This window comes from Vanacampus margaritifer, chromosome 1 (assembly GCF_051991255.1).
Source record: "Vanacampus margaritifer isolate UIUO_Vmar chromosome 1, RoL_Vmar_1.0, whole genome shotgun sequence".
Lineage (NCBI taxonomy): Eukaryota > Metazoa > Chordata > Actinopteri > Syngnathiformes > Syngnathidae > Vanacampus > Vanacampus margaritifer.
In genome coordinates this window covers 8,587,240-8,599,639 of record NC_135432.1, presented here as the reverse complement: position 1 = coordinate 8,599,639, position 12,400 = coordinate 8,587,240, and the positions used below count along the sequence as shown (strand labels likewise).

At 40.6% G+C, this 12,400-nt stretch overlaps 1 protein-coding gene and 1 non-coding gene across 3 annotated transcripts in view; both read left to right on the top strand.

Annotated features, from left to right (window-relative positions):
* iqsec2b (IQ motif and Sec7 domain ArfGEF 2b) overlaps positions 1–12,400 on the top strand; it is a 55,743-nt gene that overhangs the window by 34,760 nt on the left and 8,583 nt on the right. Inside the window, exons 3-13 of one of the 2 annotated variants that reach the window (XM_077569508.1) lie at positions 694–994; positions 2,059–2,376; positions 4,223–5,286; positions 6,951–7,112; positions 7,194–7,316; positions 7,411–7,577; positions 8,624–8,763; positions 8,884–9,009; positions 11,024–11,123; positions 11,212–11,373; positions 11,836–12,030. In XM_077569508.1, coding sequence (XP_077425634.1) covers positions 694–994; positions 2,059–2,376; positions 4,223–5,286; positions 6,951–7,112; positions 7,194–7,316; positions 7,411–7,577; positions 8,624–8,763; positions 8,884–9,009; positions 11,024–11,123; positions 11,212–11,373; positions 11,836–12,030 — 2,858 coding nt within the window. Of the gene's footprint in view, positions 1–677; positions 995–2,058; positions 2,377–4,222; positions 5,287–6,950; positions 7,113–7,193; positions 7,317–7,410; positions 7,578–8,623; positions 8,764–8,883; positions 9,010–11,023; positions 11,124–11,211; positions 11,374–11,835; positions 12,031–12,400 lie in introns of both variants that reach the window. The other variant, XM_077569516.1, reaches the window with a different exon arrangement.
* Positions 216–288, top strand: trnav-aac (transfer RNA valine (anticodon AAC)). Its single transcript has one exon. It is a non-coding gene; the product is annotated as a tRNA-Val (tRNA).

The window sequence follows — 12,400 nt, the reverse complement described above, 5'->3', positions numbered from 1 at the left end:
TTCTTACTGTACTGACTTCAACACTTTTTTTTTTTTGGACACAATGTGTTTGTAAAACGTGATTACTAAATCGCTTATGTTAATGATCATTTTCGAGGTATAATGTAGTGCTTGTCTAATGTGGGACTAGTGGAGCTCCCTCGTAGCTAAAATACCTTGACAAAATATCAGTGTGTAATAGTTTAAATTAACATATTGTGACATGTAATATCATGGTTTCCGTAGTGTAGTGGTTATCACGTTCGCCTAACACGCGAAAGGTCCTCGGTTCGAGACCGGGCGGAAACATCTTTTTATTTTTTTAATTTTGTGTGTTTAAGATAGTAGTGTAGCTTCCTCGATTGAAATAAAGGTAGTCTCTCCAATTGATGGTTTACAACTTTTGCTAAACCGTCCTTGTTTGAACACACAACAAGAGCTACAATACAAATATACAGAAAATGTCATTAACTCATTTGCTCCCAAAAACGTATCAATACATTCTATTCTAAATGTTTTAAGTGTCCCAAAGAGATATTTATACATTTTTTATGTTTTTTGATGCTAGAGCATACAGAAGGCTTTGATGCAAGATGTTCCTGTGTTTGACCAATTTTGGTTCCGTATGAACTCCCTAAGGACCTCTAGCTTTAGTTCCATTGTACAAATGCTGGAAATTGTTCTCTCTAATAGTGCAGGCAATTTCTTCTCTAGTGTGGAAGTGGAGTCGCAGTGTCCGGGGGAGACAGGCACCCACAAGGACGGCACTTTCAACCAGACGCCTTACCTGCGTGGCTCCGAGCGGTACGGTGACAGCAACAGCAGCGTGACCGTCCCCGGCCCGAGGGGCCCCTCTTGCGTGGCCGCCTCCAGTTCAGCCAGCTTGGCCTGGGCGCTGCGAACCCGCCACCAACCCGCCAGCCTAGCCCTTCGCAAACAGGAGGAGGAGGAGAACAAGCGATGCAAGGCTCTCTCTGACAGTTACGAACTCTCGACTGATCTGCAGGATAAGAAGGTAGCAAAGACAGCACTGAAAGTGTCCATAAACATGGCCGACGGCCCTTAACACTGTCATGCCAGCACTATAAATCAAAACGTTTTTTTTTACCCAAAATATTTTACATTTTATCCACTAGATCAAGCCATTTTATTTCCGCATGTCAAGGCTCCAAGATAAATCTATGTGAGAAACATTATAATTTCATTTTTGTTGACTTGGTAATCTAAATCAATCAAATAAATATCACTTAACCTGATATGTCATTCTTGCAATAAAACTGTCACTACCATATTGTGTGTTGGAAGAAAAATAATACAGTAGTGCCAAAACGTAATATTGAATAAACTAAACACCAAAGCTGTTTATTTAAAAAAAAAAATTTTTACATGAAGCTGTCAAGTGTCAATATTTGTCACTCAAAGCTATTCAGATTATTGATTAACCCCTAGGCGTTATTGTGACCATTTTTTGGCTTTTTGTTGGTTCTGACCAAGCCATTTCAAAATAAAATACTGCCCACGGGTTAACTTGATTCATGTGAACAAGTTAAACATTTCCAGTAAGCTACTAGTGCAAGGCCTGGAAATAACTTTTATTCTTTGAGGAGAAATTTTGCTAATCAATGACTTAATATGCAGATTAATCCCCGGGACAATGATTTTATTCAACAATAAAGATACGACACTACAACGTGATATAGGAGTTGACATGTTTCTGGTTTTAAAGTGATGATACTGACAGACATGACATTACATTACTCACCTCATGTCAAAATTGAACTGAAATATGTACGTGTGTGTGTGTGTGTGTGTGTGAGGGGGGGGGGGGATTAATTGGGTAAAACTAAGAGTATTTGAACAAAAAAAATATTTTTGGTAGAAGTAAAAGTCTCTTAGTGGCCAAGGTGGACACACCAGAATGAGTATCACAATGAATTGGAGTGCAGCATTAAATCATGATACAAAAGCTGTTAACAACCAGAATAAAGTGCAGATATATGAAAATTGGATTTGATTCCTGTTACATTACAAGGCCGCCAACTAGTCATTGCGTCATCATTTCTTCCCGATCTCCCCCAGGTGGAAATGCTGGAGAGAAAGTACGGGGGCTCATTCGTGAGTCGGAGGGCAGCCAGGACCATTCAGACGGCTTTCAGGCAATATCGCATGAACAAGAACTTTGAGCGCCTCCGGAGCTCTGCCTCCGAGAGTCGCATGACGCGTCGCATCATCCTGTCCAACATGAGGCTTCAGTATTCTTTTGACGAGCGGCAGCCTCAGCAACAGGCCCAGACGCAAACAAACTTCACCCACAGCGTAGCCATCGGCCCTCCTCATTCCCCCGACGCCGATCGCCCGGGAGACTACACCCACTTGGAGGACTCCTTCTGCAAACAGGTTTCTAACCCTTTGGACCTCAAAGTCATCTGCTTCTTTTTCATTTGTTCACATTTGTGTCATGAGGGAAGTCAAGAAAGTCACATTAGTCAAAGAAATCCAAAGGAAACATTTTTGGCAAGATGATCTGTAAAAGCATTTTGCTTTGGCAACTTTATTAGTCTACAAAGTGGCAAGGCGGCAAATTGCCCATGAGAATAAGTAATTGGATCTGAGTGCTGTACTCACTGGTGAATTTTTTAATAACCCTCTAAAGCAGTGGTGTCCAAACTCGGTCCTCGGGGGCCGGTAGTCCTGCAGGTTTTGGAGGTTTCCCTGCTCCAACGCACCTGTTTCAATCAACAGGATTGTTATCAGGCTTAGTAGAGCTTGCTGATGAGCTTCAGCTGTGTTGGAGGAGAGAAATATCCAAAACCTGCGGGACTACCGGCCCCCGAGGACCGAGTTTGGACACCACTGCTCTAAAGGGAAAGTCAAAGATTTATTTGTAAATACATTTGCGCAGATCATTTCTGAAAGACTGACAACGATATAATATTTAATTGTGGAGCTATTGTGGTGGGATATATCCCAACGAGTTGTCGCAGGGCAAGAGGCGCTAGCCACTGCTAGCTCGCAGGCTAACAGATTTCCGGGGATCCTCAGACAGAGGTGGCGGGCTCCACCGCAGGATAACCTCATCGCGTGGAAATTTAAATAATGACACTAAGCTGTTTTTTAACTCATTCACTGCCATTGACAGCTATAGACGTCAAAAATTCATTTTAACTATTTTTATTAGTTAAACTTTTTTTTTTCCATTTTTGTTAACGAGAGTATGAAAACCAATTTTTTTTTTGGTACATTTAGAACAGATATAAAATTTGTGATTAATCGGGAGTTAACTAGTGAAGTCATGCGATTAATTACGATTACAAATTTTAATCACCTGATGCCCCTAATTTTTAATAACCTTGTCTTTAAAAACATTATTTTTTTTAATTTTTAATAATGTTTTTTTTAAAGACATTCACTGCCATTGACGCCTATAAACGTCAAAAATTCATTTTAACTATTTCTATTAGTTTAACATTTGTTTCCACTTTTGTTAGCAAGAGTATGAAAACAGACATCATTTAATAATCTTTTTTTTTTTTAAGAAAAGATTATTAAAAATTAGGGGCGTCAGGCGATACATTTTTTTAATTGTAATTAATCGTATGACTTCAATAGTTAACTCACGATTAATCACAAATTTTATATCTGTTCTAAATGTACAATTTTTTTTTTTCTAGGTTTTCATACTCTTGTTAACAAAATTGGAAAAAATGTTAAACTAATATGAATATTTCAAATGACAAATTTTTGACGTCTATAGCCGTCAATGGCAGTGAATGAGTTAAATATACTTACAAGTACACTTCACATTTACTTGGTGGAGTATACTTTCAATAAGTACAAGAAAAGTAAACTGTAACTATATTCTGCTAATTTTGAGTATACTTCAAGTATACTTAAATATAGTTATTTTTGGTAAGGGATACTGCATTGTTTACAAAAAAAAAATTCAAGATGGCGGAGGGCGACAACCATACTGGCATAGTGGCATGGATATAGCAGAAAACTCAGAGGTTGATATATATAGTTTTATGAGCTTTCTTTTTTATATTGCCAACACCACCACAATATCGTGATAATTATCGTATCGTGAGGTTCATTTCGTGATAATATCGTATTGTGACATTTGGCTATCGTTACATCCCGAGGCAATTAGAGGACCACAATTGGACTTGAGTGGTTCTGTTTGATGACAATGTCCAAGAAGGATGACCTTACTAACCGCTCCTTTTCTTTGTCTTCTGTCCAGGTTAAGTCCTTAGCTGACTCCATAGACGATGCTCTGACCTGCCGCACGAGCCGCAATGACTCACACGAAGGCAGCCGGGAGGGTGGCGGTCTCAGTGAAGACTTTGGGGAGTGCATGTGGAGCAGCAGCAGCAACCCCTCGTCCCGACGCGGTCTGGGCGAACGAGCCCGAGGAGTCGGAGGAGGACTCAGCATGCACGGAGACAGCACGGCCACCTCCTACAGCGACGTCACGCTTTACATGGATGACGGCATGCCGTCCTCCCCGCTCTCCCCCGACCGGGCACCCAGCAGCACCGACACAGAATACTGGGGCCCCGGCGGGGGTGTCGGGGTGCGGGAGGACAGCAGGGACACAGAGGGAGGGGGCAGCAGTAACAGCCGGCGCAGTACGCCGTGCACAGAGTGTCGGGACTACCGTCTGAGGGGCGCACACCTGCCGCTCCTCACCATCGAGCCGCCCAGCGACAGCTCGGTGGACATGAGCGACCGTTCAGACCGGGGCTCTCTAACTAGGCAGCTGGTGTACGAGCAGGAGCCTGGGGTGGGGGCGGGCACTCCTCAGGGAACCCTCAAACACGCCCCCAACGCAGGCGCCCGCTCGCCATCCGCAACGGCCGCCCAGGGTCAGATCCGAGCGCCGGGCAGAGTCATCCCCACGCACATCCCCCACCAGGTGGCCTCGCACCACCACCACCACCATCACCACCACCACCCCATCCACCACCATCAGTACCCTGACACGCCCTCGTCATCTTCGTCGCCCCAACAGCCCCCCACCACCCCTCTGTCCTCCTCCTCCTCCACGGCGCCGCCCTCCGGAGGGTTGGAGCAACCGTGTTGCTCGGACGGAGACAACGACTCTCTGAACTCAACCACCAACTCCAACGAGACGGTCAACTGCAGCTCGGGTTCCTCGTCTCAGGACAGCCTCCGGGAACCTCTGCCTCCGCTGGGCAAGCAGACCTATCAACGAGAAAGCCGTAACAGCTGGGACTCTCCGCCCTTCAACAGCGATGTAGTCCAGAGACGCCAGTACCGCATCGGTCTCAACCTCTTCAACAAGTAAGAATCAACTGGAATCCAAATGTTAATTGCCAGTGACGAGTATATACGTCAAATAAAAATTTTCAGGCGGCCATCTTGTCTTTGATGTCCAGGTCTGTAAACAACTTAAATGGCTAAATTGTCGTGGATAAACCGACAAGCCAATAAAACACAGACAGATGGTTAGAGGTTTGATCAATACAGACGCTCCCCACCTTACGAACGAGTTACGTTCCGGACGATCGTTCGTAAGGTGAATTTGTTCGTAAGTTGCTTCAGTGCTATATTTTGTATTATAATTTATGTTTAAAGCCTATATAAGTATATTGAAGGTTTATATAAGTATGTTTAAGGCTTGTACAAGTAACCTGCATTGGTTTGTACTGAAAAAAACTTTTAATAAAATGGAGAGAATACGTACAGTACTGTACTACGTATGTTAGAGAGAGAGAGCGAGAGACACACACAGTATGTACATGTACGTAATAAGATAAATAAAATGAAGTTTAACTTACTTTTGGAAGATGTACTCGATGCTTAAGGAGATGATGGAGGAGGAGGAAGAGGAGGATTTTATATCATGAGAGATTCTTCGTCGTCAATGGAATCGGCTTCAAAAGTTATTTCCTGCTTCATGGGGACCGGCGATTTCTTCCTCCTCCTCCTCGTCACGTTGCTCAGCCTCCAATGAGCTCTCACAGCGCCAATCGTCGGTATTAGCGGCGGAAAGAAGCACTACGCGCCATACAAAATCTAACTTACAGCATTTCTTTCCAAACATTTTTCGACATACTGTACGCGCAGAAATGTTCGTATGTACTGTTGTTCGTAACTCGAATGTTCGTAAGTAGGGGAGCGTCTGTATGATCTTTTAACGAAACACAAAGCTTTTTATGCATGCTCAAAAATATTTATAGGAAACCTGCATTATTCTTGAAAGCATTTGGACAATTACAACAATGAGGTGATATTCCCTCAAGGGGAAGCTCACTGAGTAAACTTATTTTGCTCATACATTTCTGGACTATAAAGCGCACCACGCTAGCTAAATTTGGTGACTACTCAAGTTTGTTGCACACCTGACTGTAAGCCGCAGGTGTTTTAATGTTACCGCACCGGGTTCCGGCACTACTTTCTTGTCCATAATTAGGGTGCAAATTGTTCTGTCGTTCCCACTGTATTTGGGCTCACATGGTTTGTTTTGCTCTCCGTTCCTTTATAGTGCGCCCCCTTGTGACCTGATGGATAAGCCGCACCTTTGTATTAGCCGCAGGGTCGAAGTGAGCAAAGTAGCGGCTTATAGTCCAGAAATTACCGTAGTTACACAACGGAACGAAATGACCTTAGCTCTCTGGTGCGGGTTCACCTTAGTTCATTCATTCTGCATAAAAGATTTAGGGATGAATTTCTGCTCTAAAAATATAATTATTTTGCCGTTCAAAGACCTTTCTCAGGCTTGTTTTCGTTATTCTATAAAAAAAATATCAGCATCAAAATCACTTTTTTCTTTTTGTTCCAAAACCAGAGATTTGTGCATGATCTCTACTGATTACAAAGAACAGAAAAAAGTTGAAAAAAGAGCTTTTGGTGCTTCTATTGTCACAGAGCGCGATATTAACTTTTTAAGTCTTGCGAAATCAGTCAGTGCATATTTAGTAGACTTACGTTTCTTTCAATGACAGGAAACCGGAAAAAGGAATCCAGTACCTGATTGAGAGAGGCTTCGTGTCAGACACTCCAGTTGGGATCGCTCGATTCATCCTGGAGAGGAAAGGCCTGAGCAGGCAGATGATTGGAGAGTTCCTGGGAAACCGTCAGAAGCAGTTCAACAAAGATGTTTTAGAGTGAGTATAGGAAGGAAATCCCAACTTTTTGTTGTTGTTGTTTCCTCTGAAATTGAAATATTTCTGTTGTGTTCATTTCAGCTGTGTGGTCGATGAGATGGACTTCTCCGGAATGGACCTGGATGACGCGCTGAGGAAGTTCCAGGCTCAAATTAAGGTTCAAGGGGAAGCACAAAAAGTGGAGCGGCTCATTGAGGCCTTTAGGTTTGTCAGAAACTGCTAGCTTAGCCGTAGTATAAGTTAGCACAACTTCAGAGCCGCCACACGACGCTGACTGTGTTTGATGTCTCCCCTGCAGCCAGAGATACTGCGTATGTAATCCGGTTCTGGTTCGGCAGTTCCAGAACCCCGACACCATCTTCATCTTGGCCTTCGCTATAATCCTTCTCAACACGGACATGTACAGCCCGAACGTCAAAGCCGAGAGGAAGATGAAACTGGAGGATTTCATCAAGAATTTACGAGGTGCTGCTTGATCATCAAAATAACACAATGTTGCCTTTCCACGACTCTAATCATGGAATTGTCTGTCACGTGTCATCTTTTCATTGATTTTTGTTTTTTTTAAAGCATGTTTGTAGATGACCACTGGACGTCGTCTAAATGTTCTAATGCATTTCAGTTAGTATAAATATGGATATCGCAATTCTCAAATCGATTCAATATGCAGCCGAATAGATTTTTAAACATCCTATTTTTATGGGAATATTCAACAAAACGTCTTAGGGTTAGGATTCCCTATTAAGCATGGAAGAATGTTATATTAATGGCACATTAAGCCTTAAAAAAAAAAGACATGAAACAGACTGTTAACTCATTCACTGCCATTGACGGCTATAGACGTCAAAAATTCATTTTAACTATTTGTATTAGTTTAAAAAAAAAATCTCCACTTTTATTAAGATTATGAAAACCTAGAATTTTTAATTATACATTTAGAGTAAATTTTTGCTGTAGATGAAGAGTAAAAAATGTATTATCTAATAAAACAAACGGGATTATTTAAAAAGATCTAAATGGGCTGTATGCATAGTTAGATGCTTAAATTAAATTTGATAATATATATTACTCATTAAAGTTAATTTAAATTGTACTTCAATCTTTTTTTTTTAAACCATACCATTTTTAAGGATATAGTGCAAATGTATTGTATTGTAAATACAACTGAACTGTACTTAAAAAGGATATCATACATAAGAAGTAAGAAAAAAAAAAGAAGTATGGCACATGTAAAATATAAAATATACGTTTGAAAATAATAATAATAAACACGGTGTCTGCATTGCTACAAGCTTCATTTTATTATGTTTGGTTGTTTAAATATTGTACATTTATTTATATTTAATTCAGTGATTCATTCACATACCACTAGAGGGAGCCCGCACACCACACTTATCACTTGCAGAGTAGCCCATTTGTGTGTCATTTGGATTGATTTTGTAGCATTCTTAAATTGTGTACGATAATCTGATCTGTTTAATAAAGCGATCCCTCCTTTTGATTCACCCAAGGCGTCGATAATGGTCAGGATATTCCCAGGGACCTTCTGGTTGGGATCTACCAGCGGATACAGAAATGGGAGCTGCGAACCAATGACGACCACGTGTCTCAAGTGCAGGCAGTGGAAAGAGTCCTTGTGGGCAAGAAGCCTGTAAGAGCAACTTTTCAATTCATGATCATTTCCAGGGCAAGAACTTTGCTCCGTTTTGTAACTAATAACATTGTATGTACTGTATATACCGGTATATAATTGTTGTATTTATCTTGTTAGGTGCTATCCCTTCCACATCGTAGGCTGGTGTGTTGCTGCCAGCTGTACGAGGTGCCCGACACCAACAGACCTCAGAGAACGGGATTACATCAGCGCGAGGTCTTTCTATTCAACGACCTTTTGGTGGTAAGGCGACATTTTTGGTGCTCCGTCCGTGTTCTTTACCGTTTATCCTCTTGGGCTCACACATGCATGGAAAATGTTATCCAGTAGTTCTTTGAAATGCAAATTTAATTTGTTCTAAATCTTTTCCCTGGAAATGCTTACAGTCTTTTCCACAAAACAGCAAACGTTGTAATGTGTATTTTAATGAGGAAAAATAGAACGCTCAAATAGTTTTCTTTATAAAAGCATTTGACTTTATATGAAAAACAGAGTAATGGCATAATTAAATCAAATTTTTGTCGTACTCGTCTTGGCCACACGGGGGCAGTATAAGTCAGATATACATTGAGGCGTTATTATGACTCCCAATTTTGTTCTAGACAGTCGTTGCTTCATTGCGGAGAATTCATAACTGCTCTCTTGGGATAATTAGTATGGCACAATTGGTGGTCGTTCTACAGGAAGGATGAAGACTCAATGATTGTGAGCACTGTTCTACTGTCTGTCTAAATGTTGTTACTGCCTACTGCAATATCGATGCTATTTAGCATTAGCATTAAGCTAGCGGGACCAACGTGTAGGGACATACAACAAAATCAAAATAAGTACCGTACACCTAAACTCCAAAATTGTATGTATTAATTGACAAAGACAAAAACAAATGACATTTTCACTATAATTATACGTAGTTTTGTATGTTTGATGTAGTTACTTTTTATTTTCATAAATGTTATTTTTTATTTTCATTCGATGCTATTTAGCATTAGCATTAAGTTAGCAGGACCAATGTGTAGGGACGTACAACAAAATCAAAATAAGTGCCGTACATCTAAACTCCAAAAGCTTATGTATTAATTGACAAAGACAAAAACAAATGACATCTTCACTATAATTACACGTAGTTTTGTATGTTTGATGTAGTTACTTTTCATTTTCATAATTGTTATTTTTTATTTTCATTCGATGCTATTTAGCATTAGCGTTAAGTTAGCGGGACCAATGTGTAGGGACGTACAACAAAATCAAAATAAGTGCCGTACATCTAAACTCCAAAAGCTTATGTATTAATTGACAAAGACAAAAACAAATGACATCTTCACTATAATTACACGTAGTTTTGTATGTTTGATGTAGTTACTTTTCATTTTTATAATTGTTATTTTTTATTTTCATTCGATGCTATTTAGCATTAGCATTAAGTTAGCAGGACCAATGTGTAGGGACATACAACAAAATCAAAATAAGTACCGTACATCTAAACTCCAAAAAATCGTATGTATTAATTGACAAAGACAAAAACAAATGACATTTTCTCTATAATTATACGTAGTTTTGTATGTTTGATGTAGTTACTTTTCATTTTTATAATTGTTATTTTTTATTTTCATTCGATGCTATTTAGCATTAGCATTAAGCTAGCGGGACCAATGTGTAGGGACGTACAACAAAATCAAAATAAGTACCGTACATCTAAACTCCAAAAGCTTATGTATTAATTGACAAAGACAAAAACAAATGACATCTTCACTATAATTACACGTAGTTTTGTATGTTTGATGTAGTTACTTTTCATTTTCATAATTGTTATTTTTTATTTTCATTCGATGCTATTTAGCATTAGCGTTAAGTTAGCAGGACCAATGTGTAGGGACGTACAACAAAATCAAAATAAGTGCCTTACATCTAAACTCCAAAATCGTATGTATTAATTGACAAAGACAAAAACAAATGACATTTTCACTATAATTATACGTAGTTTTGTATGTTTGATGTAGTTACTTTTCATTTTTATAATTGTTATTTTTTATTTTCATTTGTTTCCGTAAACTATAACAACCTTGGCGACGTGAGTTGAGTTTACTGCCACCTGCCGCTCCTATCTCAAATTTGCACTAGCAAGTCAAAGAACAAAATTAGCGCAACGACGACTCATAAAAAACAGAGGAAATCAAAGAAATGCTTCACTGTTCAGACTCGCGGTTGATTTAGACTTATCTTATTTTCTCAAAAAAATTGTCTTCATTCTCTGCATTAGGTTACCAAAATCTTTCAGAAGAAGAAAACGTCAGTGACGTACAGTTTTAGACAGTCGTTCCCTCTGGTTGAGATGCAAGTGCACATGTTCCAGAACTCATGTAAGAAACACTTTATTCCTTTGACACATTTCCACCATAATTCATTGTCATTCAATGACTTTGTTTCTAATTGTCATTCTGCGTTTAGATTATCCTCACGGTATCCGGCTGACCTCCGCAGTCCTGGGTGGGGAAAGAAAAGTTCTCATCATCTTCATGGCCCCAAGTCAGCAAGATCGCACCCGCTTTGTGAGTGACCTCAGGGAGAGTGTTGCTGAAGTGCAAGAGATGGAGAAATACAGAGTGGAATGTAAGTGCTCCATCTACTGGTTACTCTTGTGAATTACACACACAAAGTTACCTCACTGACATTCTTCCGTTTTAAACATACAAAGGATAAAGAATCACACCTTGTTTGAAATGACTCAATTTTCGGGGTGGGGTGGGGGCGAGGGGGGGGTCGTCATGCAAATGCCAAGTACAGCTTGTATTACCATGACAACCAATGGTAGCGCTACAGTGTTGCAACAAGGTGTTGCTCGCCAGTTTAGCCTTTTTTTTCCTTTTTTTTTTTAAAATAGCGACCAGTAACACATTTATTGAATTGTTGTGTGATAATTGGAGACTTCCAGAGAGAGGAGGAATGACCACTAACAAAATGATTTGAATGTGTTTCACACTGACTGGGTGGGCAGGCGGCCATACAACTATTTCTATAAAAGTCAATCATCAATCATATGTCCAATTCCCTTTACTCGTCTTATATTTACAGCGGAGTTAGAGAAGCAGAAAGGGGTCATGCGGCCCAGTTTGCTGACTGGAGGTGTGGTCGGAGGTGGAGCTGGCGTGAAGAGTGAAATCGTGAATGGTACCTTGGGAAGGACGAGTTTTGATGACAACTGCTCCGTTGGCGAAGGTCTCAAACGCACCGCACTCAGCTCATCTCTCAGGGACTTATCTGAGACAGGTGTGGGGAAACTTCGATTTTCCTTGCTGCAAAGCGGGATGGGTGGCTTCATACGGGTTTATTCTCTGGTTCTGTAGACCTTTCCACCATGACATCACACATACTTCCGGGTGGCAGAAACTCGGGTTTGCGCCACAAGCAATCAAACCCTTCTTCTAGGCAGAAGTAGAGCTAACGTTAGTTAGCACGCTTTTTGTTTTGCTAAATTACAAATACATTCGCCCAACCAGTCCACATGTGCTTTGTGGACTTGGAGAAGGCGTTTGACCGTGTCCCTCGGGGAGTTCTGTGGGGGGTGCTTCGGGAGTATGGGTTACCGAGCCCCCTGATACGGGCTATTCGGTCCCTGTACGACCAATGTCAGAGTCTG